At 42.5% G+C, this 26,741-nt stretch overlaps 1 protein-coding gene across 3 annotated transcripts in view; it reads right to left on the bottom strand.

Annotated features, from left to right (window-relative positions):
* Positions 1-26,741, bottom strand: part of LOC129711470 (uncharacterized) — a 66,154-nt gene that overhangs the window by 31,642 nt on the left and 7,771 nt on the right. For 2 of the 3 annotated variants that reach the window (XM_055659091.1, XM_055659090.1), the window contains exons 2-11: positions 24,690-24,875; positions 23,033-23,153; positions 21,438-21,622; positions 20,421-20,510; positions 20,011-20,094; positions 17,290-17,443; positions 13,956-14,071; positions 5,299-5,382; positions 3,754-3,849; positions 694-788 (exon numbers count right to left, since the gene is read on the bottom strand). In XM_055659091.1, the coding sequence (XP_055515066.1) occupies positions 694-788; positions 3,754-3,849; positions 5,299-5,382; positions 13,956-14,071; positions 17,290-17,443; positions 20,011-20,094; positions 20,421-20,510; positions 21,438-21,622; positions 23,033-23,153; positions 24,690-24,875 (1,211 nt within the window). The remainder of the gene's footprint in view (positions 1-693; positions 789-3,753; positions 3,850-5,298; positions 5,383-13,955; positions 14,072-17,289; positions 17,444-20,010; positions 20,095-20,420; positions 20,511-21,437; positions 21,623-23,032; positions 23,154-24,689; positions 24,876-26,741) is intronic. The other variant, XM_055659093.1, reaches the window with a different exon arrangement.

Here is a 26,741-nt window from a genome sequence, read left to right as displayed (position 1 = left end):
ATTCATTGGGCACTCGGGTGCTTCCTAGTGAAGGAACTTCCAGTAAATATCTTCCCTTAGGCTCAATTTAAAACATCTTCCTTCAGGATGCTATTTCCAACAAAGTGACAGCAGAACCAAGCAGGTAGACACAAAAGCTGGAGAAACTCAGCGGGTAAGGCAGCATCTATGGTGTGAAGGTATACGGATTTTTCCAACATCTGCAGTTCTTTCTTTTTTTTTTCTTTTTTTTTAAATTTATTAGAAGCAAATGTACAAGAATAAAACAGTCGGCATATAAAATCATACAGTTAATGTACAGTTTCAATTTTAACGTTTTAAGTTGAAAATAGATGAAAAGAAAAGAGAAAGAACAAGACCGAGAATAAATGAGAGGTGCGAAAATAGGACCCTTAGGCTACCAAAGTAGTGTGGCCAGTGGATAAAACAAAAAGAAAAGAAAAAGAGATTAAAAAAGTGGTGATATACCTGCCTCTCGTTCCCTCCCACCCACCTCACCCTGCTGAAGTTGTTTCTTAAGCAGAACCAAGCAGTATACACTCAAATCATTGGATCTGCGTTTAGTTACCTTCAAAATGACAATGTGGCTTTTCTCAACACCATAAAAAGTATTCTTGAGAGAGGAAGTAGATTAAATTGCCACCCATTCTTCCTTGTTTCCCAATCCGTATAATGCAGGATCTATGAAAGTACCTTTTGTGGAGTTCCTCTGTTCTCGGATGCTGCCCATCGTAATGCAACAGTTCTGGCAGAATTGATTCTGATTCGCAATCTATGTTTTGGCTCTCCTGGATAAAGAGAAAAACAATGGAAGTTAGACAGTTAATTGCAATAAACCATGGAGACAAACCGCATGGAGATGCCACGCACTTGGTTTTTAGAAATGGGTGGATCCCGCACATGAAAGAGACATCACCACATTCTGCACCTATATCAGAGTGCAGGAGAATGAGGGGCTTGCTGAGCATAGGAGGATGAGAGGTGATCTTATAAAGGTGTATCATGGTCAGGAGAGGAATAGATTGGGTAAATGCACAGAGTCGTTTGCCCAGAGTAGGAGAATAGAGAACCAGAGGATATAGGTTTAAGGTGAGGGGGGAAAAGATTTAATAGTAACCCGAGGGGAAACTTAGTTACACAAAGGGTGGTGAGTATGTAGAATGAGGTGCTGGAGGACATATTTGAGGCAGGTACTATCATAACTTTTAAGAGACATTTGGACAGCTACATTTGGATAGGACAGCTTTAGATAGATAGGGGTTAAGCGTGGACAGATGGGATTAGTGTAGATGGGGCATGTTGGTCGGCATGGGCAAGTTGGGCCGAAGTGCCTGTTTCCACACTGTATGACTTTATGACTACAAGCCACCAGATTGCAAAGAAACCATTAAGATGAGGCAGGTTGTCACTTTCAATGTTAATGTATCAAATAGACTATATCAACATCTTTCATGTTCAAATTTGTGCCTCCAGATTTGTTGTGCTTTTTGCTAAGAATGTAATTTCAATGGATGAGGATAATAACTGACAAGGAAATAAGTAGATAAGCAATATAACCGTACATCTTTATTAACTAAAATTAAATAAAATCATTGTTTGCAGGACTTGAGGCAAGAACTACTATCTACCTCTTTGGCGACCTTGGGACTATCCTTGATCGGACTTTGCTGGCTTTACCCTGCACTAGCCGCTATTCCCTAATCATGTATCTGTACGCTGTAAATGGCTGGATAGTAATCATGTATTGTCTTTCTGCTGACAAGATAGCACGCAACAACAGCTTTTCACTGTACCTCGGTACATGTGACAATAAACTAAACTGAACTAAATCTATATCTTTGTATTGCAGACATTGGATATTCATGTGTTTAATCTCCAACTTGGCTCTATCTATCACAGTGGCAAGATTGCTCCTGGTGCTTTGCTATTTTGGAAGACAATGAAGAACTAAGAACAACAGCAGGAACAATACAATCAGAAAAAGCAGAAAAATAAAACTACAGAATCTGCTCCCTGGGTACAGGGACCAGCTGGAAAAGAAGTCGAAGATGGTGCAATACTTTGTTTCATGGAGATCTGTGGCTTCATAGGAGACAAGTAATTGTGAGAAGTATAGCTGTGGTGTTTTAGGCTGCGGTTGAGGTTTATCATTGTCACATGTGTCGAGGTACAGTGAAAAACTTTGCTTTGCGTGCTATCCAATGACATCAGATAATACTATACCTACATATGATCAAAAGGACACAAAGTGCTGGAGTAACTCTGCAGGTCAGGCAGCATCTCTGGCAAACATGGACAGGCAACGTTTCAGGTCGAGACCCTTCTTCAGGTATGACCCAAAACGTCACCCGTCTGTTTTGTTCCAGCGATGTTACCCGACCCGCTGAGTTAATCCAGCACTTTGTGTCCTTTTGTGTATAAGCCAGCCTGCTCTAATGGTTGTAAATATACCTGCGTTAGTGGCCTTCTAGGCCGTGGTGGTTCAGGTACTCACCTAGAAGCTTCTTAAATGTGGTGAAAGTCTATGTCACACCACCTCTTCAGGCAGTGCGTTCCAGACTCCAATCATCCTCTGTGTGGAAAAAAAATTCCCCCTCAGATCCCCTTTAATCATCCTACCTCTCACCTTAAACCTATACCCTCTTGTCTCAGACACCCCAAAAAGCAGTTTTATGTACCCTATCAGTACGTCTCATAATGGTATATACGTCTATCAGGTCACCCCTCAGCCGCCTCCAGGCAACAAACCCAGCTCATTCAGTCTCGTCTTGTAACTGGAATGTCCCCATCAGGGCCAAATCCTGGTGAATCTCCTCAGCACCCTCTCCAGTGTAGTTACATCCCTCCTACAGTATATTGTGGCGCTCAGACCTACACACAGTTGTGGCCTAATGTCCCAGCTCTGATGTTCTGTGCCACAGCCAGTGAAGGATAGCATTCCATATGTACTGTCCACCACCTTATCCTTCTGTGCTATCAGGGCATTCACTCCAGGTACTTCTGTTCATCAACATTCCCCAAGGCTCTGCCATTCACTGTGGGTGTTCTACCATTTACTGCGCACGTCCTTGCATGCCTTCACACACTCGAGGATGAAATTCCATTTGCATTGTTCTGCCCAAACTTCCAGCCGATTTCCATCATGTGGTATTATTACAGAGCCTTCCTTGCTATCTCCAACAGCACCAAGTTATGCATCGCCTGCCATCACAATCTTCTTACAGAGTAGGAGAGCTGTGCAAGGGCCAGGACATCTCTAGCTACAGGTGGGAGGAAGTAGACTACTTCTTTGTTCAGAATATAACAGTTGAATCATTTTAGGCTTTCAACCTGCCCAACCACAAGAAAAATGGGTGCAAACCTTCACTATAAACACAAATATGAAGTAAAGAGGTATATTATGCCAAAGAAAAAAGTGACTTATCTCTTTACCACTGTGCATTCAAACAGATTATAGCATTGCACAATGAAACATTATTCAACATTCATCTATATTAAGCCTCCATTCATATTTTAGATGCAAGTACCCACTCTTCATGACCTTTCCTTTAAATATTTCAGTGGTACCCCATACATGCATCCACTTTTTTATTGCAAATGTGTATTATTTAGTTTAAGGCTACTGAGATCAACCCATCTGATGAACAAAATCCAGGCCCTTCCTAATCTGTACAGCTCATTGCCACACAAGACCAGGCACGTTTATACTAAACAATATAGGCAAGCAAGCTGACTAAGGTAAACACCCTTTACCTTGGTATACGCAGATCCAGTAGATTTTTTTTTCTTACGAACAGTTGGCACAGGAGCGTCTGATTGTTGGCCATCCATTTGTGCAGCTTCATCCCACTGGGGCAGGAAGGGATTGTTAAAGAATAATTGTCTAAAAAGATATCTATGCTTTCAGGTGAAGCAGAGGTTCGCTTGCACCTCCTCCAACCAAATCTATTGTATCCTCTATTCCAGGTGCAGGCTCGGCGATCGTTTCGCTGAACACCTCTGCTCAGTTTGCCTAAACCTACCTGATCTCCTGGTTGCATAACACTTTAACTTTCCCTCGCATTCCCACACTGGCATTCCTGTCCTGGGCCTCCTCTATTGTCAAAGTGAGGCCCAGTGTAACTTGGAGAAACAGCACCTCATATTTCGCTTGGGCAGCTTACACCCTAGCGGTATGAGTATTGACTTCTCGAACTTCAAGTAACCCTTGCTTTCCCTCTCTCTCCATCACCCCCATCTCAGTTCTCCAACCAGTCTGCTGTCCTTTAGATTACACTGTATCTCTGTCTGCTTTGTTGTCACCTTCTCCAAGTTACCATGATCTATTCTACATTCTCCATGATCTGCATCTCTTACAATTCCTTATCTCCCTCCCTTGACTGAAGAAGGGTCCCGACCCGAAACATCACCCATTCCTTCTCTCCAGAGATGCTCCCTGTCCCGCTGAGTTACTCCAGCATTTTGTGTCTATCTATTTGTTTCATTGATTTGATTCATTCATTTCTGGAGATGAAGCTTGATGCTGCTATCTAAGATTAAGGTAACAACCCGAAACGCGGCCTGTCCATTCCCACCGCAGACGCTGTCTGACCCGCTGAGCTCCCCCAGCACTTTGTGAGATTCCAGCAACGGACGTTTCTAGTGAATTCTATTTCATGAAGCGTTTTGCACCAGGAACTGATTAACAGTTGATCAATTTCTCTGGAGAGCAAAGGAGTAACTTTGAGTGGGCAGTTCAGAGCTGGCTGGGGTTAGATGTCCACCTGAGGATTTACAGACAATTTTCAATCACCTGCAGTTTGTGCTGCTTTATGAAAACATTAATAATGGTGGCTAAGCGGTAGTGTTGCTGCCGTACAGCGCCAGAGGCCTGGGTTTGATCCCGACTACACTACATGCTGTCTATACGCAATTTGTATGTTCTCCCTGTGATCGCGTGGGTTTTCTCCGGGTGCTCAGGTTTCATTTTAAACTCAAAAGACGTACAGGTTTGTGGTTAATTAGTGGCTTAGGTAAAAATTGTAAAATGTCTCCAGAGTGTAGGAAAGTGCTGGCGTGCGGGGATCGCTGATCGGCTCGGACTCAGTAGCTGAAGGGCCTGTTTCCGCACTGTATTTCTAAACTAAACTAAACTGACCAATTGACTGGTGCCCAGGATAGCAAGGTTCAAGTACACTTGCAATGCTCCTAGAGAAGCAGATGGGAGGGAATTGCATGAAGGACGACATTACAGATTTGTTCTACATATTAGATACAATTCATTTGTATATCAATGACCCTAATTTCTAGGTGACTTACATTCATGTTGAAGTCAGAAGACTTGAATGTGCCCTGCTCCATGTTCTGTGGACTGCTTGGTTCAATTTTTTGAAGGCTTTCCACCTGTTCAGGTATTAGAAATACAAGTGTTAGCGTAACTATTAAGACAATGAGAACTGATGAAGAATGATAAGCAAAAGAAAGAAAAAAGTTATGATAGAAAATAAAATCAAGTGAAGTGTCATAGAGTCATTGAGGGTGGAAACAGGCTCTTCAGCCCATCTTACCCTCGCAGACCAACATGCCCCATCTACCCCAGTCCCACCGGCCTGTATTTGGTCTATATACCTCTAAGCCTATCCTATCCATGTACCTGTCCAAATGTCTTAACCAATGTGTTGTGAACTACCTCCTCTGGCAGCTCGTTCCATATACTGTACTTACCACCCTTTGTGTAAAAAGGTTGCCCCGCACATTCCTATTACATCTTTTCCCCTTCACCTTAAACCTATGTCATCTGGTACTTGATTCCCCTACTCTGGGTAAAAGACTCTGTGCATTTACTCTATCTATTCCTCTCATGATTTTGTACACCTCTATAAGATCACCCCTTATCCTCCTGCGCTCCAAGGAATAGAGTCCCAGCCTGCTCAACCTCTTCCCACAACTCAGGCCCTCGGGTCCTGGCAACATCCTCATAAATCTTCTCTGCACGCTTGCCAGTATAACATCTTTCCTTCAACAGAGTAGCCAAAACAGAGCACAACATGCTAAATATGGCCTCACCAGTGTTTTGTACAACATGACCTCCTAACGTTTATACTCAATTCTGACTGATGAAGGTGTGTGTGTGTGTGCGTGTGTGCGTGCGTGTGTGTGTGCGTGTGTGTGTGTGTGTGTGTGTGTGTGTGTGTGTGTGTGTGTGTGTGTGTGTGTGTGTGTGTGTGTGTGTGTGTGTGTGTGTGTGTGGAAGTGAGGATCGAGGGAGAAAACGTGTGTATGAGCGAGAGACTGGGAGTGTGCGAGTATACAATTTTAAGTGTGAGAAAGAGCGTAATAGTGTGAAGGCGAGTGAGAGTGAGAGAGAATACGTGAGTAAGAGTGTGAGAGGGTGAGGCAGAGGGTGAAGAGGGAGACAAAGGCTTGAGGAAAATTCTAAATGTAATAGAGGGAATGTGCCAAATGGCCTAATTCAGCTTCCATCACAGGAGAAAGTGACAGTGAGGGAAAATGTACGTGCAAAAGTGAGAGGACAGCAAAGGATGAGTGCATGAGGGAGTGAGCGAGGGAAAGTGCAATGCAGAACTTTGTAGAACTCATGGACTTTATTAGTTTCACTATCTTTGTTTATGTAGTCTCAAGGTGCTCTTTTAATCATTTGCTACAGTGATAATGGGTTGTGGGATTCTGTGCATTACTGCTTGCCTTTGTGAAAAATGTGCTTTATGAAAAATAACTTGTATGCATTTATTGCAAAGGGTCCCTGGGCTGTAGCTTTTAGGGTTTAATGTTCAGAGTTCAGATACAGATAACCAAGACATCCTCTATTCTTTTACTCCTTTTTATTCTTTCAATTCTTTAACCAATTGATCCACCACAAATGCAACCTCGGTTCAAACCTGCATCAAGCAAAGCTTCTTCACTATACCTCCTGAATATTCCTTAGCCCAACACCACACCTCATGTCTAGCAAGCTTCCTGCTGGAGTGGAGCTAATTTATAGGACAAATAGGGAACTATTTCTGGTGGTCTTGAGGTGAATACAACCCCATTGCCTACTCAAGTGCATCATAGTACATTTTGGAAAGCTAGGGAAGAAATTGCTGGAGCCCTGGCAGGTATACTTCTTCCATCTTTAGCCATGGGAGAGTCTCCTCAAGACTGGAAGGTGGCTGATCTTGTTCCTTTATTGAAGAAGGGCTGCAAGAACAAGCCGGGGAACTGCCTGCCATTGAGCCTAACACCTGGGGTGGGCAACCTTCAGGAGTGGATTCTGACGGACAAGATTTGCCATATTTTGGAAAGAAGAAGGAATGATTCTGGATATTCAGCATGGCTTTGAGCCTGCGAGATCGTCTCATGAATTTGATTGAAATGGGGCTAGGTTGATTGGCATGGATGGGTTGAGCAGAGAGGCCTGTTACATGCTATGTGAATCTATGGTTCTGTCACTAAGTTCCTCACTTCTCCATTCTAGTGGAATGATAATCAGGATTTTAACTCTATCTGTGATCATTATGACAATTGACACCTGGCAATACCTTGATCGGGACACAAGACAAAGCCCCTTGTATCAGAATCATTCTGATATTATTGGGCATTATGGTCACCCTATCTCCCATTGATAAAGAGCATATATGCAGATAAATCCCCGTGGTCTGACCAAGTGTATTGCAGGAAGACATTATGGGGCCCTGGCAGAGATTTTTGTATCAACGTTGGCTATGGGTGAGGTACCGGAAAACTGGAATGTTGTCTAAGGTAGACAAAAATGCTGGAGAAACTCAGCGGGTGCAGCAGCATCTATGGAGCGAAGAAAATAGGCAACGTTTCAGGCCGAAACCCTTCCAGCCCGAAAGCAAAAGGAAAGATATCATTAACCTGAAAATGTGTGAAAAACACTCATAAGGATGTTGCCAGGATTGCATAGCTTGTGTTATAAGGAGAGACTGAATAGGCTGGGAGTGTAGGAGGCTGAGGGGCGACCTTCTTGGGGTATATAAAATTATGAGGAGCATGGATAACTTGAATGGTCAGCCTTTTCCCCAGGTAGAGGGCAGGGGATAATGGTGTGAGTGGCAAGGTTGAAGGGCTGCCTGAGGAATCCGTTTTTCACTTTGAGGGTGGTGGGTATATGGAACGAGCTGCCTGTGGAAGTGGTTGAGATGGATACAATTGCAATGTTTAAAAGACATTTGGACAGGAAAGGTTTAGAGGGATATGGGTCAGACATTGACAATTGGGACCAGCTGAGGTAGTCACGTTGTTTAGCGTGGACGAGTTGGGCAGAGGCCTGTTTCTGTTTTATATCATTAATGTATCTAATCCCCTACTGCCAAATTACTTCAGTACATGCAAGGGTTTGGCATTTTTTCTTCATTCTGCTTTTCTCAAAAAGTCCAGCTCCTAAAGAACCACATTAGGACCACTTTCCAGACCTTTTCAAAAGCCAGACACTCTATAGAAGCAGAAAACCCATCAAGAATCAGGCAAGTCCAGGGAAAAGTAGGGAGTTAACTTTGAAAATATGTTCTTTTATATGAAAAGAATGAGCCCAAGTTTGATCAGTCTTAAGAAGGGTCCCGACCCAAAATGTCAGGGAAGCTGCCTGAACCGCTGAGTTACTCCAGCACTGAGTGTCCGTTTGTGTATTAACCAGCATCTGCAGTTCTTTGTTTCTAAGTGTCTAAGTTAATATCTGTTTCTTATGCTACATCACTGGACCAGCAATTAGTCGTCCACTTGTTAATCTTTACGCACCTTTTATCAGTCAATTCTGGTCATTTTTGATTATTTCCACTGGAATTACGCCAAATTGGTGAAAAAAGCCACAAACATTCTACTGATTTGACTAGCATCACTTGTGCAGGGAAATACCAGTGGAAATAAAATCATATTTCCACTGATGCCACATCACAATGACAGTGACATCATAGAGCACCTGTTATACATCTCCACCCTGCTGGGATGATACAAGCCAGAGGTTGTCTTTCAAATTGTCTTTTGTAGGGATTCACCTTCAATTCTGAGGGACAATGTCTGCTATCCAAAGAGAAAAGTTGCTAGAAATATCTGAACTTAAACTATTAGTAGATGGCGACAGAAATTTTAAAGCAGAAATCTGATGGTGTTTGGAATTCTTCTGGAATTCCTCTTTAATTTCCAAAAGTATGTCATAACCCATTGACTATGTTGGATATATCAGACAGAATTTCTATTTTTGTTGCAGGTTTGATGCAAAAAAAATATTATTTAGAAGTGTGCGATGTACAGATAAGTTATTTAATTGAGATGGTAGCTTTCTCGACACCCCCCCCCCCCATCTAAATTTTTGCCCAGGTGCAGTTTCAGGTGCAGCTGCCTACTATTTCAAGAGGTGTTTCACCTAACAACCCTTTCTGGTTCGAAATGCAAGGCGCTGGAGTAACTCATCAGGTCAGAAGCATGGGTGGAGGGAATGGGTAGGCGATATTTTGGGTCGCGACCCTTCATCAGACTGGAGAAGGTCCCCGAACCTAATTGTCACCTGTCCATTCCCCCCAGAGATGCTATCTGACCCGCTGAGATCCTCCAGCATTTATGTTTGGCTCAAGATTCAAGCATCTGCAGTTTTAGTGTAAATCCTTTCCAGCTGTAGTTTGACTGTAGAAAGCCAGTGGGCTACTTGAGTCTGCAGATATCAAATGCACTTTCAAACTGATTTCCGTGCAGCGAAAATGGAGATATTTTTCAGTAAAAACAGTCTACGGGAATGAAGCACAACATAAGAGATACAAGAGAACTGAGTGATAATGTAATTCCAAGCACAGATGATCAACTCTGTAAAATAGGTTCCAATCCAACATTGATGGAATACAAAGGCTCCTCATTTATTTCATTAAACAGAATCTATGAAATCAGTAATGGCCAATTTGAATTCCGTTTCTATCAGTAGGTTCATCAGTGTAAAATTAGTTTGAAGAAGGGTTTTGACCCGAAATGTTGCCCATTTTCTTCGCTCCATAGATGCTGCCTCACCCGCTGAGTTTCTCCAGCATTTCTGTCTACCCTCCAGTGTAAAATTAGTGTTTTTTTGACAAAGATGACTGAAGTTGTGAAATAAGAAACATCATTTAAACGCGCAGTAAATACAAGGTTAAGATTGGTATCAAATGTATTGCAAAATGAATGATATAACAAGTTGAGAATGCTTAAAAGGGTAGGGCTGTAGCGGCACCTAGTGGTGGGGTGGGGAGGCCAGAACCCTCGTCACCGCCGGGGTTTGTTCGCAGGCTTTTTAGTTAGTTTGTCAATGAATTTATGGAATTCCCTGCCACATAGGGCAGTGGAGGCCAAGTCACTAGATGGATTTAAGAGAGTTAGATAGTGGAGTCAAGGAATATGGGGAGAAGGCAGGCACGGGTTATTGATAGGGGACGATCAGCCATGATCACAATGAATGGCGGTGCTGGCTCGAAGGGCCGAATGGCCTCCTCCTGCACCTATTTTCTATGTTTCTATGTCAGTGCTCCTCCCAGCAACAGGAGCTGTTTTTTCGTTAGCTTAGTCAGGCACGCGAATTGCATGAGTTTTTGTTACGTTTTTATTGTTAATAAAAATTACTTTACTTAACCTGACTGGTCTCTGGCTCATATAAATGTCGGCACAAGGAACAGCAGGTGCTGGTTTACAAGAAAAACAGAAAGTGCCTGGAGTAACCTAGCGGGTCAGGCAGCATCACTGGAGGACATGGACATGTGATGTTTCAGGTTGGGCCCCTTTTTCAGGCTGATTGTAATATGGGAGGGAAAGCTGGAAAATAATTGGGGAAGGGGGGGAGCGGGGGATAAAGCCTGGTTACAGGTGGATACAGGTGAGGGATGAATCTTTAATTGGTAGTTGGGTGGAGATATAAAGATAAAAGTGTTAAGATAGGAAAGTGTTAATAGTGGAATGTATAGCCAGAGGAAGGGATATGGGTGGAAAGGAAGGTGGGGGTGGGGGGGTTGAGGGGGAAGGGATGCGGAATAGTAGGAGGAATGAGTGAGCATCTGGGTGGAGAATAGGGAACGGGGGGTGGGGGGGTGGGCAACACCTCACTCTCACTTGGGTTAAACTTCATCTGCCATTTCTCCGCCCATTTCCATCAGTGATCTATAATCTTGTTGTATCTTCTGACAGCCTTCATTGCTGCCTACAACCTCCAATTTTGGTGCTGTCAGCAAACATACTCACCAACCCATCTACATTTACATCCCAGTCATTTATACAAATCCCCCAAACAGAAGAGGTCCCAGAACAGATCCCTTCGGAACTCCACTGGACACAGATCATCAGCCAGAATATCTTCCTTCCACCACAACCCTCTGTCTTCTATGACTATGAAGCCAGTTCTAAATTCAAATAACCAAGTCATCGTGACTCCTGTGCATCTTACTCTTCTAGATCAGCCTACTATGAGGGACCTTATCAAAAGCCTTACTAAGATCCATGTATACGACATCCATCGCCCTACCTTCATCAATCTCCTTCATCACCTTCTTGAAAAACTCAATCAAGTTAGTAAGACATGGCCTGCCACTTACAAAGCTGTGGTGGCTATCTCTAATTAGCCCATTCTCTTCCAAATGGGAGTAAATCCCATCTTGAAGAATTTTCTCCAATAGCTTCCCTACCATTGACGTGAGACTCACTGGCTTGGAATTTGTGAATTAAAAAAAATATTTCTTAGTATCTGAGCATCAGGGGCAAGACTGCCATTTATTGCCAGGCATATATGTCAGCTCTATATAATGGAACAAAGCAAGAAGCCACCTCCAATGCTTCAACCTTGCTTGTATGAAATTGGATTCAGATGTTGGCCCAAACAAGCAAGGACAGAGTATCTTCTTTGTCAATGAACGTGATGTGTAAATACTCGTATTTCTGGGTTTATCTTAATTTACATTAAATTCAGAAACACTTTTGAATTTGATTCTGTCACTCAATGTCAAATTCCTTTGATTATTGGCCAAGATCGTAACAATGCCTTTATGATAATTATATCTGACTTGCTACAATACCAATATTATGCCCTAAAAATCAGATTTACACCTCAGTCATTGGGGCCTCTCAGAATGATGAAGTAAAAAGAACAAATCCACTGTAATTAATATATAGTAAACCCTCATTATAATGGACATTAGGAGAGGGAGCCATGTCTGTTATTACGGATTGTCCGCAAGTACTGAGTGAGGGATTACTGAGTAATAAAGTCTCACTGCACATGTAGCAGAAACAAAGAACTGCAGAGGCTAGTTAATACACAAGAGGTCACATAGTTTTGGAGTATCTGAGCATCTGTGGAGAACATGGAGAGGTGATGTTTCGGGTTGAGGCCCTTCTTCAGACTCTCGGTCTGGAACTGGGCCTGGAATCCAGGTGTGCTGACAGCCCAGGCCTGCTGCCGGTCAGGGACGAGGTGAGGATCGGCGGAGTCAATGGTCATGACCCGCGGGGGGCCAGAGTGCAGGTGATGGTTGGCGGTGGTAGCGGCAGGCACGGCCTGGAAGAGGCCGAGGAAGCTGTGTGGGTCGGCGGTGGCGGCAGTACGTCCGGGCCTGGGAGCAGCCGGGGAGGTGGTGCGGGCCGGGGGTGGCCTCGGCAACCCAGCCTGGCGGCAAAGGTCGGTAGATCGTCCTGGAAACAGCAGGGGTGGTGGTGTAGGTCAGTGGCAGCTTTGGTGATCCCGGCTTCAAAGAGACCGAGGAGGTGGTGAACGTTGGTGCTGCGTCTCCCGACAACGCTGCAAGTCTCAGCCTCGTGGCGGCTAAATGAGCGCCTCAATCCAGCCGTGGGTCTTGACCCGAAACACCTATACATGCTCTCTCTGCTGAGTTACTCCAGCACTCTGTGGAGTATCATTTGCCCAAGTGTTGATAGAAACAATTGCTTGTCAATTTCAATGTCCCTGCAGTGTAACTAATTAGCAGCCTGTGTTCTTAAGGTGACAGTGGTGTCTGAATACATCCACTATAATCAAAATCCATTATAAAAACGTCCATAATAATGAGGGCTTACTATATTTCAAACAGTTTCTATGTAATAAACAGAAAAAGCAACAGGAAAAGATACAAAACAATTCATATTTTTAAAAGTCTGTTCCTCATTTATGAATATTTTTGTCTTTAGTTAAGGAGTAGATTTTCTTCCTCATCATTGATAGAAGAAGGAAACATTATATCTTATCTTTAAAGAATTTGTGTAATATTCACTGAAGTAAAATCAGATGTGTTCTATAAATAGCCAGTATCGTAGGTCATTACCAACTAAGTGGTTGAAAATCTACACCGAATATCTATCAATTATATAGGATAATCAACACATGACCCAAAACAGCAACCATTCCTTCTCTCCAGCGACGTTGCCTGGTCCTGCTGAATGACTCCAGCATTTTGTGTCTATCTTCGGTTTAAACCAGCATCTGCAGTTCCTTCCTACGCCCCTCTTACTGTCTCTACAATTCAATTCCCTTTCACATTTGCAACCTTGCTCAGCTTTCCAGGTCTTCTTCTCATTACTGTTTTCATCCATTTAATATTCTCACTTTACTGATGTTAATCATCAAACTGATTCCTACTAGAATTTATTCTCTTTCAGAGTTTCAGAACTGGAATCCCTCGTATCATTCAGGTCTTTTCTCTTAAAATCATTAAAACACAAGTGTTACCTATCGCTACTTGCTATCATTACCTCTAACTCTTGCCTCAGTTTGGACCTGCGATCTGAGATGTGTGAAATGTGCTGGCAGATTTGAACTCAATTTTCTAGCTTTACTGGTAGATTTCATCTTAAGGACAATATATTGTCTTTAAGTGGCAAAAGGAATAACATTCTCCAAATTATATAATGGTCAGGGACAACATATTAGATCACAGCTCAGAGTATTACATACATAAAGTTTTAAATGTTCTATTGCACTGGAAAAATGTTTGACTACAATGGTGCAAGTGACTTACTGTTACTAAGAGAGATTTCCGTTCTCTATCCAACGAGTGTACACGATTTCGTAACTCCAGAATTTCCTGATCCAACTTGATGTTATCTTCTTTTGCTTTGTCTAGTTCCCCGGTATCTGCGAAAAAAACAAGGACATCTGGATTTTTTTCAGTCCCTGTCTCAGATCCTTCCTTCGTCTTTGCAAGAGATTCCTTAGACCTTTCCTTCGTCTTTGTAAGAGATATCTTAGATATTTCCTTCACATTTGGAAGAGGTTCCTTAGATCTATCCCTCGCCTTTGTAAGAGATTCCTCAGACACTTCCTTTGACTTTGTTGGAGATTCCTTAGACCTTTCCTTCGTCTTTGCAAAAGATTCCCTAGGGTCTTCGTTCACATTTGCACGAGGTTCCTTCCCTACCGCTGATGATTTCTTCTTTTCCTTCGACTCTTCCTTCACATCCTCTGGTGATTTCCTCCTTTCCTTAGACTCTTCCTTTGTTACCCCAGGTGGTTCATTCTCTTCTGCAGGAGCTTCCTTCTCTTTCTCAGGTTTTTCCTTCCCTTTTCCAGTTGCACGTTTCCCTTTCTTCTTCCCAGTCGTTAGTTTCCCTGGTGTACTGCGTATTCTCGAACCACCAGATTTAATCGAATTCACATTTTCTTCTTCTTCGTCTTCATCTTCATCAGTCGGTTTTGTTACCTTAAATAGTGACTCCAATAAAGAAGATCTTCTACGTTTTTCAGACATTTTTTTCTCATATATTACAAGCCAGTTCCTGTACTGCCATAAAACAAATTCCCTTCTGATATACCTGAAGTCTTCAGCATTTGGCTTGGAGTTGCACCTTGCTCCAAAAATATAGACATTAGTGTATCAGCGGAAAATAGGTAACATTTTGGGTCAATGTTTGGGACATTATTAGCTTCATGATTGTCATTAGCCACGTAGCTGTGGGAAGTAAACACCCAAACAGCTACAAATTAAGATAAAAACCTTTGTGCTTAAATTAACACAGCCATCACGCTGCTGTGAGGTCATGCTTTATGATGCAAAAGTGTTCTTTCTCCTTTTTCTGAAGACTGGTGATGTTTCAGGTTAGGTCCTCCAAGTATGCAGTAGCCAGGTTCAGCAAGGGATAGATACAAGTTTTGTCACATATAGTTTAAGAGTACTTCCCAAAAGAAGAGTTAGCATATGAAGCCACGAGCTAACAAATCTCCACCACCATGTCAAAACAAATGAATGCCGAATTGCCTTATAACTGGCTCAATGAAGGTCCCTGGACTCCATGAAATGGACAAACACAAGTAAGTTAGTGGTCTCACTTTACGGATTTCTTTCTAACCCAAGCAATTTTTCATATTTCCTCTCCCTTAAGGTACTGTGAATCCCGATGTCTTTTCAGTGCCTTACACAATGGGCCTTCTTCGAATATGAATCTATCCATCGAGTGTTATTTGGGCAATTAAATGCACAACGCATCACGACCAACCTTAATCTAGTTCAGAGCTGAAGTCCATGGCTGCACATATTCTAGCAAACGAATTGTGAAAGGAGGAATTTTTTGAAGATGAGGGAATGGGGGCCTAGAAAACGGAAGTTCTGGAGTAGATGACGAGCGTGTGAGGTCTTGAAGGTCTTGAAGGTCTCGACCCGAAACGTCGCTTATTTCCTTCGCTCCATAGATGCTGCCTCACCCGCTGAGTTTCTCCAGCCTTTTTGTCTACCACCAATAGAATTGTGAACCCTGGCTAATTTTTCTCATCCTTTCCTAACCCAAATAAGCTGAGACCAACTGGAGCTCAACTAGAACAGAGGGGAAAAAAACAAGCATCAGGATTTTTAAATCAGCTCAACACATTAAAAAAAAAATTACAAGAATATTACACAATGGATAAAGGCTAGAGATTAATTACTCTAAAATTCTTTAGAAAATGAATAATTGAAATGCTGTGGAGGTCCATGCGTTGTGTAAATACTCTGTTTAATAATTAAGCGATACAGCCCCATCAAGTTAATATTTTACTGCTACTACTACTGTGCCGTCGCTCGTGAGCGCACCCGAGTTCCGCTCCAACTCCAACTGCCAATCCTTCCAATTCCAACCGCTGCCTTTGAATTCCAACCACCTAACAGCATGATTGGTCGGCCCAGATCACACCCGGTCCACGCGAGAGTTCGAGCCTGACCAACGACGGATCGATACCAAAATGGCTCAGGCCGCCACAATGCCTTGAACCTTTGACGCTATATTATGATGTCGTACAATTGTATAATTCCACAATATTCTAAGGATAATTCCACATGGAACTGCAGGAGTAGACTCAGGCTATCCACCATGAGTTACCGTGTGACAAAGCTTTAAGGAAATGTAGTTTATCGGGCACTCCATAAAAAGATTTGTCTTTCAAAGAGCCAAATCTTTTTTCAGGGCTATCAGAATAACAGCAAAGAGGCATAGTAAATAGGTGCAAGATTAGGCCATTCGGCCCTTTGATCCAGCGCTGCCATTCAACACGATCACGGCTGATCATCCAAAATCAGTACCCCATTCCTGCTTTCTTCCCATATCCTATGATTCCCTTAGCCCTAAGAGCTATATCTAACTATCTTTTGAAAACATCCAGTGAATTGGCCTCCACTGCCTACCGGGTGAAAAAGTTTTTCCCTCATCTCAGTCCTAAATGGCTTACCCCTTATTCTTAAACTGTGGCCCTGGCTCTGGACTCCCCCAAAATTGGGAACATGTTTCCTACCTCTAGCGTGTCCAATCCCTTAATAATCATATATGTTTCAATAAGATTCCCCCTCATCCTTCTAAATTCCTGTGTATATGAGTCCAGTCACTACATTCTTTAAACATATGACAGTCCCGCCATTCCGAGAATTAACTTTGTGACCCTACGCTGCATTCCCTCAATAGCAAAAATGTTCTTCCCCAAATTTGGAGACCAAAACTGCACACAATACTCCAGGTGTGGTCTCATTAGGGCCCTGTACAACTCCTCGTGTTATGAAGGCCAACATGCCATTAGCTTTCTTCACCGCCTGCTGTACCTGCATGCTTACTTTCAGTGACTGATGAACAAGGACCCCCAGATCTCGTTGTATTTCCCCTTTTCCTAACTTGACACCATTCAGATAATAATCTGCCTTCCTGTTTTTGCCACCAAAGTGGATAACCTCACATTTATCCACATTAAACTGCATCTGCCATGCATCTGCCCACTCACACAACCTGTCCAAGTCACCCTAAATCCTCCTCACAGTTCACAATGTTTGACAATTTTCTCATATGCCGTGGATGTTACAGAATGCAAAGATTTGAGGTCAGGGTTTAATTCACACTTACCACTGCTGCTGTGTACTTTTTTCTCCATGTCCAATTCATCTGTTAGTCGGCGTATGTCCGCATGTGCCATCTGTAACCGCTGCGCTGCCTCATCCACGTCTTGTTCCGCTCGTTCCCGTAACTTCTGCTCTTTCTGCAAGTCAACTTCATGGGCCTATGGTGTTGACCAAAGAAAACCAATGCAGATGAACAAAAAAATGAACAGCCGAGTTTCACAAGAGCCAGACAGACTTGTGTGAAGAACGATCAACATGGAGTGAAAGACAAGAAACAGGAAAAAAAAACCCCTGTAAAATCACCTGTGTATCAAATATCAGTCGCGGCCCAACACCAAATTACTGATTCTACATTTGCAGTTATAACTTTTGCCATTTGGAACCTGCTCAGTTACTATTATTTCTGAATAATTTGCTGCTTAAACTCTGTGTTCAAATAGGGTTGATCAGTGTTAGAGAATCAAATGCAATGGTATTTTGGGTTAGGATTCAAAGTCTACATGTGGTGCAGTTGCTGAATGTAGAGTAAAGCATCATTCTAAGTGCACATGCAGCAAATGGAACCTTAGAATCAAAATACAGTCATTTCTGGTGATTTTACACGAGAATAAAGCTATTTGCCCAGTATTAGTTGATCAGTGTTGGTATTAGACGGACACTCTAGTCTGTTAAGAATGCAGTGTAGATAGAGGATTAATAGGGAGAGGATAATTCCATACATGCAGAATCTGGTTATTACAGAAGACATGCAAGGACCTGTTAAATGCTTCAAGAACAGCTGGAGTTACAGGGTATTCCATGTTTCAGACAGAGCAAGGCAGTAGAAAGATCACAGGATCCCTTCAGACAACATTATTGCAGCATCAAATTGGTTTAAAATTTGGTAGTATCCTCAGACTACCTTTTATCGGACTACATTGGCTTTATCTTGCACTAAACTTTATTCCCTTATCATGTACATTGTGAATGGCTTGATTCATGTATTGTCATGTAATCACGTATTATCTTTCCGATGACAGGTTAGCATGCAACAAAAGCTTTTCACTGTGCTTCGGTACACGTGACAATAAACTAAATCTTAACTTCAGAGATTTTTCCTGGTCACTCATCAAGCTACTGATCTATCAAATGTAGATATGATGCAGTCTAGCTTTTCTGCTTCACAACTGATTAAATGTGAAAATGTACCAGAACGGGTTTGAACTCATGGGCTATAGCAGGGAAATGAATGAAACATGAATCTAATGGAGCAATGCTGACAGGCAACTATCAGATTACACACTTCTCCAGAAGCTTAGTTTGTAAAGGCACTGTGTAATTTGAAAATAATTCTGTTTGATTTCTGATAAGTTTGAGTTGCCCAGCACCATGCCAAAGATTGAGAGTCACAGTGCAAAGAAGAGTATAGCACAGGAACAGTAACAACTACCCAGCACGTCTGTGCTGGTCATGACAACCTACACTAATCTCATCTTCCTGCACACACTCTGCTGTTTATGTCTATCTAAATGCCTCTTAAATGTTGCTATTGTATCTGCTTCTACCACCTCCCCTCTTCATGTGATCCAGGTATTTATCACGTTGTGTAAACAAAATTTGCCTTGCAAATCTCCTTCAAACTTAACCCCCTCTCATTAAACCTATGCTGTATGGTATTTGACATTTCCACCCTGGGAAAAAGACTTTGAAAGACACGTTTTCTGCTTTTATCCCTGGCCTTTACTCCAACCATGTGTGTAGGAAAGAACTGCAGATGCTGGTGTAAATCGAAGGTAGACACAAAATGCTGGAGTAACTCAGCGGGACAGGCAGCATCTCTGGGTCTCAACCCGAAACGTCACCCATTCCTTCCCCAGAGATGCTGCCGGTCCCGCTGAGTTACTCCAGCATTTTGTGTCTACCTTTATTCCAACCATCTGCCTACCAGTCATTCTCCTCGCCTGCATCACCTGCCATGCTTTGTCCTGCCTCTCACGTCTTCCAGTCCATTGATGGCTGTGGGGTAGGTGATGAGTTATGCACCAGGACGCTGCCAGTGAAACTCAACAGGATCACGACAGCGCTAGCTTGCTGTGTGTTTTTGACAACCTTCCTCACCGTCCACAACATTAACTTTGCAAACTTACTGATAAGACCATCTACTTTTTCATCCAAATCATTGAAATATATATACACAAAGGCCGTAGCATTGATCCTTACAGAACACTGCTGGTCACAGACCTCCAGATCTCAGTCAGGTAAACAATATTCTATCATTGACCTCTGTAGGCATGTAGGAATACGTGACTAAAAGTGTTTCTGACAAAGGATCTTTGACCCAAAACATTAACTCTGTTTCTCTTTCCACAGATGCTGACTGGCCTGTGTGTTTCCAACAATTGCTGGTAACATTTCAGATTTCCATCAGATTTCCATCATCTGCATTCTTTTGATTGTCATTTACTGAAAGCACATTACTTGGATTCTGGTACAACACAGTGGTATAGTGAGTAGGAAGGAACTGCAGATGTTGGTTTAAACCAAAGATAGACAACAACAAAAAAACTGGAGTAACTCAGCGGGCCAGTCAGCATCTTTGCAGAGAAGGACTAGGTGACGTTTCGGGTCGAGACCCTTTTTCAGACTGAAACTGAAGGTGTATATTTTGCTGCCTTGCTCTGTGTAGACACAACCAGTTCATTAAAAAGTGTATTCTGGCTATGGGCTGAGGGTAGGCGAGACCTACAGCTATGTCTTTGGAAACACTGTCTGCTTGCTGACGGATCCCAAACAGCTTCTTCCACGGACTTGAAGGTTGAGATATAGGATCCTTTTGAAAGAATAAGGTAAAACATTACAATTAGAAATGAAAAATCAAAGAAGAAAGATAGAAACAGCTCCCGATAATAAGAAATAATAGGCAGGCATTAAAGCCATCTCTTAAATAACGAGTCAGTTAACATTTTAGTACTGAATTACTACTGTCCGAAACGTTGCCTATTTCCTTCGCTCCATAGATGCTGCTGCACCCGCTGAGTTTCTCCAGCCTTTTTTCATGGCCTAAAAAGTGAGTGCTAATTCCATGATAGACAAAGCATATCAAGTAGTTCTCACCAAGGAGAATAGGGCAGTGTGTTCCACAGAGGACAAGCATACCTTTGCCATGGTTTCCTTTGTTCGTTGCATGGATTCCCTTTGCTGTTTCAATTCCTCTTCCATAGTTTGCTGCATCTGGCCCAACTCCATCTACAAGACAAAAAAAATGCTTCATGTTTAAGAAGGAACTGCAGATGCTGGATAATCGAAGGTACACAAAAATGCTGGAGAAACTCAGCGGGTGCAGCAGCATCTATGTGGAGCGTAGGAAATAGGCAACGTTTCGGGCCGAAACCCGGAAGGGTTTCGGCCCGAAACGTTACCTATTTCCTATAGTGGAGATTGTTCAACTCTCCTATTGAGGAGTTGCCCATTTCCTTTGCTCCATAGATGCTGCTGCACCCGCTGAGTTTCTCCGGCATTTTTGTGTACCTACAAAATGCTTCATGTCTGAGAGACTGAATTATGAACAGATACACAAATCGCAAGGAAGCCAATTTGCCTACTGATCTATTTTTTTTTAATTTTAAAGCATTACGTGGAAAGAAGCAAAAATAAAAACAGCAAAGTTTGAGGCAAAACCAGGAAACGGAGTGAAACAAAACAAGGAGAAGGGGAGGAATTTCTTTAGAGGATGGTGAATCTGTAGAATTCATTGCCACGGGCAGCTGTGGAGGCCAAATCCATGTATATATTGAAGGCAGAGATAGATAGATTCTTGATTACTAATGGTGTTAGGGATTATGGGAAGAAGGCAGGAGAATGGGGTTGAGAGGGAAAGATAGATCAGCCACGATTGAATGGCGGAGTAGACTTGATGGGCTGAATGGCTTAATTCTGCTCCTATAACTTATGAATTTATGAAAAGCAGATTTTTATTTCAATGTTCTTTCTGTGCTAACACGGTCTTGTTTCACTTAAGTCACTCGCGGGAAGAAAACATATTCCATAGGCATCCGGAAATTAGCAGAAGGCTATATTTTTGTAAAATTATTCAAAATAAATGCGTCAGAATAGGACCAAATTTCTACTTAGCTTTTAACTGCGTGCCTTGGAGACAGTGTAACAGCTTCTTACCTGTAACCGCATCCCCTGGCGATTTCCTGCAACCTTCTCCACTTTGCTCTCTGCTAATTCCAATTTTTCTAGCAGTGTAGCACGCTCCACCAGGAGGTAGGCTACTTGTTCACTTGGGCCACTATGAGCGATATCAGCTAGTCCTTCCTGATCCAACATCTCCTCCACTTCCTTTACTTGGGTTTCTGTTCATCCGTCAATCCAGAAGTATTTGTGTTAGTAGTGAGATCTAACAAGATCTTTCTCATCACTGAGATATATATTTTCCTATGAAAATATGTACAGGGAGGGAACTGGAGGAGGGAACGGACAAAGTGCTGGCAAATGGGATTAATATAGATATGTACTTGATGGTCAGCATGGATGTGGTTGGCCAAAGAGCAAATAAGCTATATTACTCTGTAACTCTATGTATCACCTAACATTATGTTCCTATTTGCTTTGTAATCCCTCTTCAATGAAAAATGAAGCATAATTGAAAATCGGGGACTTCATGTGACTTGCACCAGATCTAATGTACAAATTTAGTTTAATTTTGTTTTAGTTTAGTTTAGGGATACAGCGCGGAAACAGGCCCTTCGGCCCACCAGGTCCGCACCGACAATCGATCCCCGCACACTAATGCTATCCTATACCCACTAGGGACATTTTTTGTACATTTACCAAGCCAATTAACCTACAAACCTGCACGTCTTCGGAGTGTGGGAGGAAACCGAAGATCTCAGAGAAAACTCATGCGGGTCACGAGGAGAACATACAAACTCTGTGCAGACAGCACCCGTCATCGGGATCGAACCCGGGTCTCCGGCGCTGCATTTGCTGTAAGGCAGCAACTCTACCGCTGCACCACCGTGACTGCCTAATGCTCTGGTGCACCACAAGTAACTCTGGATGTGCGCATTCAATGGTTTGTGTCAAATGTCTAACTTTCACAAGCATGTGCGACCATTTGTGCAAAAGCAGGTTTTCAAGTTGATGGGTCTCAGGTAGCACGACCCTTTCTACAACTGACCACCTCTCCCGAATGGTCTCCATTGTAATAGGTTCTCTTCCCCCAGTGTTTCTATTCTACCACAAACCATATAACCATATAACAATTACAGCACGGAAACAGGCCATCTCGACCATTCTAGTCCGTGCCGAACACGTATTCTCCCCTAGTCCCATATACCTGCGCTCAGACCATAACCCTCCATTCCTTTCTCGTCCATATAACTATCCAATTTATTTTTAAATGATAAAAACGAACCTGCCTCCACCACCTTCACTGGAAGCTCATTCCACACAGCCACAACTCTCTGAGTAAAGAAGTTCCCCCTCATGTTACCCCTAAACTTCTGTCCCTTAATTCTCAAGTCATGTCCCCTTGTTTGCATCTTCCCTCTTCTCAGCGGGAAAAGCTTATCCACAAACCTCTCCTGATCCCAATTTATCCTTGCATTCCCAACATATTTACCAATTGAACAAGAAAAAGTGAAAAAATGAGAACATCCCATCTAGAAGGCGACAACTGCCATTTCAAACTGTAACACTCACAGAAAAAAAAATGTCATATTACGTGTCAAAACAAGTTGAAAAGTCGCCCATATTCTGACCTAGCTCCAACTGCAGTTGTCGTAGTTCCACCCTCAGTATTTCATTCTCCTGCTCATACTCGGCAGTCACTGCTTCCCGCTCCACTGACAAGTTACGGATGTGTTCCACGTAATTGTCCACCTGCGGAAATAATTCCCATGTCATGTTGAAGGTAATCGAATCTACAATTTGTTTTTAAGAGGCAACTGCAGATGCTGGAAAATCGAAGGTAGACAAAAAAAAAGCTGGAGAAACTCGGCGGGTGCAGCAGCATCTATTGAGCGAAGGAAATAGGCAACGTTTCGGACCAAAACCCTTCCGGGTTTCGGCCCGAAACGTTGCCTATTTCCTATATTGGAGATTGTTCAACTCTTTGCATGGAGCGAAGGAAATAGGCAACGTTGCCTATTTCCTTCGCTCCATAGATGCTGCTGCACCCGCTGAGTTTCTCCAGCTTTTTTGTGTACCTACAATTCGTTTTGTAGCTTTCACACTTAGAAATTTACCAAGCCTCATATCCCAGCTAACCAATGGGACTTCTAGGTTTTAGCTGAATTTTGAAAACAGGCATTTAGAAAGAGAAAACGGGAATTTTAGTAGCAGGGAGAGATTAAGTGGTTTTGGTATTTTGAGAATATTCTGATAGAACAATATGACTTTTTTTACATGGTGAATGCTGAGGTTTAGAGATATCTAATAAAAGTTGAAATTGATCTTGTAGCTGTGGCATAGGCCCTGCTTTTCAAGGCATATTTTTGTAGGCCAAGTCTACTGCCCTGCCCACGTCAATACAATTTGTTTGCTGTGCCCAAGTGTTTTATTCTTTGTATAACTCTGCCCTCTTGGACAAATAGCCCACGGACATCTGCTTTCTAGACAATCGATGTGAGGATTATCTGGTCAGATAAAATAATAGAGGCTTGTGTGGTTTAGTTTAGTTTAGAGATACAGCACAGAAAAAGGCCCACCGAGTCCGCACCAAGCAGCAATCACTCGTACACTAGTCCTATCCTACACGCTAGGGACAATTTACAGAGTTTGTAATGTGGGAGGAAGCTAGAGCACCCGGAGAAAACCCATGCAGTGACGGGGGAGAGCATGCAAACTCCGTATAGACAGCACACGTAGTCAGGATGGAACCCGTGTTTCTGTCGCTGTATGGAACAGTGTGCAGCCCCTTGCCATCATCTACAAGCCATATTTGAAAAACCCTATCGTTTTTTGCAGCGGGTGAAAAGATAGCAAGGAGGCAGAATGGCATAAAATATGGAAAGGGGAAAGTTACACAAAGTAATGATTCGCAATCGGTTCTAAATGTGTTCTCTGAACACAGCAAGCCACCACCCGAGGACCATTTGTGTACTATGTACAATTTTTCTTGTATAAAAAAAAAAAAAATCAAGAATGCTATGATTTACTGAAAAGTTGAAGAGATTTTATTCAACAAATAAAACAAGAAGCACTTTTTCTTTCATAGATGACTTCACAGACAAAAACCTAAGCTGCAGTAGATAGCACTGCATGAAAGAGGAACTGAGAAGTTAATCACCATAGCTAGTGCTCTCGGAAAAAGGGATGGAGACGGCATTACAAGGCAAACTGTCACGTTTAAGTTTTTTCTTATTTTTAATGTCTGCCAAGAGATCAGGACTGTGTCACTCTTATGATAGATCTCACCTCTGTCATCTCGGCATCCTGTTGTTTTTGAAACACATCCAGGTCCTGTTTGGTGGCCTGCAGCATGGCCTCAGACCGCTGGTATATACGCCAGAGATGGCACAGATGCTCAGTTCTGCTGCAAGCTTTAATGTCAATTCCATCTTCCTTCAATCTATTCAATATATCTTCCAATTCCACTTTCTCCTGAAAATACATTGCATGAATCAGGGACAATTTGTTCATTGGAGAAGAGATACTTTATATAGTAAAAAACCTAACTCTTACTTCACTATAACACTTTTTTTTTTAATGGAAAAGATATGATCTCTCCATGATCATAATGTAATTGCCCTTCGCCAGTTAATGTAAAATTTTGCAAGACCTTCATGACCTCATTTGAAGAACTCAACAGATACCCTAATACCATATTCCACAGTTTATATACCCAACTAGATCCTTTCCCAACAAATACTTGGCTGGGACTGGAGATGCCAAATGTAATGGAATTCAGAAGAACGACATTGATTCACCACCCTTTGACTGAATAAAGTCCTCCTCATATAAAGGTACGTCCTTTTATTCGGAGGCTATGGCCTCTGTTCCTAGACTCTCCCACTGGCGGAAATATCGCCTCCACATTCACTCCATCCAGGCCTTTCACTATTCGTTAAGGTTCAATGATCATCCTTGCAAACGAGATGCAATCTGAAGTGACTCAGATTTCTTATTTCTGATTTTACTACTAAAAATGATTCACAGTGAATAAGCCCCAGAGACCAATACTTACGGAAACAGTCTGTGACACCGCCATGCTCCAATGCAACCCCCTCTCCTGCCCAAAGTATGCTGCATCAGACACTCAACACTTGTACCTTCTTACCACATAGCAGAGTCAATCTAACACTAAACACACTGGATGGATCCTGTGTGTTACCATGGAGCAGATTCCTTTCATCCACACTGCAGTAGTGGGGGTGCTATTTGGACTAGTAGCAACATGCTCTATTACTTTGTTGAAATCTAAACCCTATACTTTTACAATGCTAAAATTAAATACATATCACAGGCAGGGTTAGAGCAGCAAAGGGCATTTCTGAGCACTTTGATTTAAGCCGAAGAAAGAACTGCAGATGCTGGAAAAATCGAAGGTAGACAAAAATGCAGGAGAAACTCATCGGGTGAGGCAGCATCTCTGGAACGAAGAAATAGGTGACGTTTCGGGTCGAGACCCAAGTATTGAGGATAGAAGTTGGGAGGTCATGTTACAGCTGTACAAGACATTGGTGAGGCCACACTTGGAGTATTGTTTAAGAAGGAACTGCTGATGCCGGAAAAATCGAAGGTAACTAAAAAAATCGAACCAAAACTGAACACAATACTCCAAGGTAGACAAAAATGTTGGAGAAACTCAGTGGGTGAGGCAGCATCTGTGGAGTGAAGGAATAGGTGACGTCGAAACGTCACCTATTCCTTCGAAGAAGGGTCTCGACCCGAAACATCACCTATTCCTTCGCTCCATAGATACTGCATCACCCGCTGAGTTTCTCCAGCAATTTTGTCTACCTTTGATTTAAGTCTGCTAACTCACTAGCGTTGTACCCCCAGTTTGCATTGACACTTCACATGATAGAGAGTGGAGCTCCACGCCCATTAAAATAAAGTTCAAAAAGACAGCAGAGTGAGGTGAAGGAAGAAAGATGGCCGACTCCCAGTTGCCAACAATAACAGCTTTAGGGCCGCACGGTATTTTGTAACTTTCTACGAAACGTAATTTTATCAAGGCTTTGAATGCGTTACCATGTATCCCAAGATTCTTTCAGTCCCTTTCTCTCTCTCTTTTATGGACTGATACGAGAATAAAATGATGGTGATACCTTAATTGAAAATTACAAAAATCATCAGAACACTATTTTTGTCTTTTATATAGATAGTTGTGATACCTCTGAATATTTCCTTTCTTGGATATTTTCACTCCTACTTAGTTTATTCTCTGTGGTGATAATAATCATGTATTGTCTTTCTGCTGACTGGTTAGCACGCAACAAAAGCTTTTCACTATAACTTGGTAAA

The sequence above is a fragment of the Leucoraja erinacea genome, chromosome 30 (genome assembly GCF_028641065.1).
Source record: "Leucoraja erinacea ecotype New England chromosome 30, Leri_hhj_1, whole genome shotgun sequence".
Taxonomy (NCBI): Eukaryota; Metazoa; Chordata; class Chondrichthyes; order Rajiformes; family Rajidae; genus Leucoraja; species Leucoraja erinaceus.
This window is presented reverse-complemented; position numbering and strand designations above follow the sequence as displayed.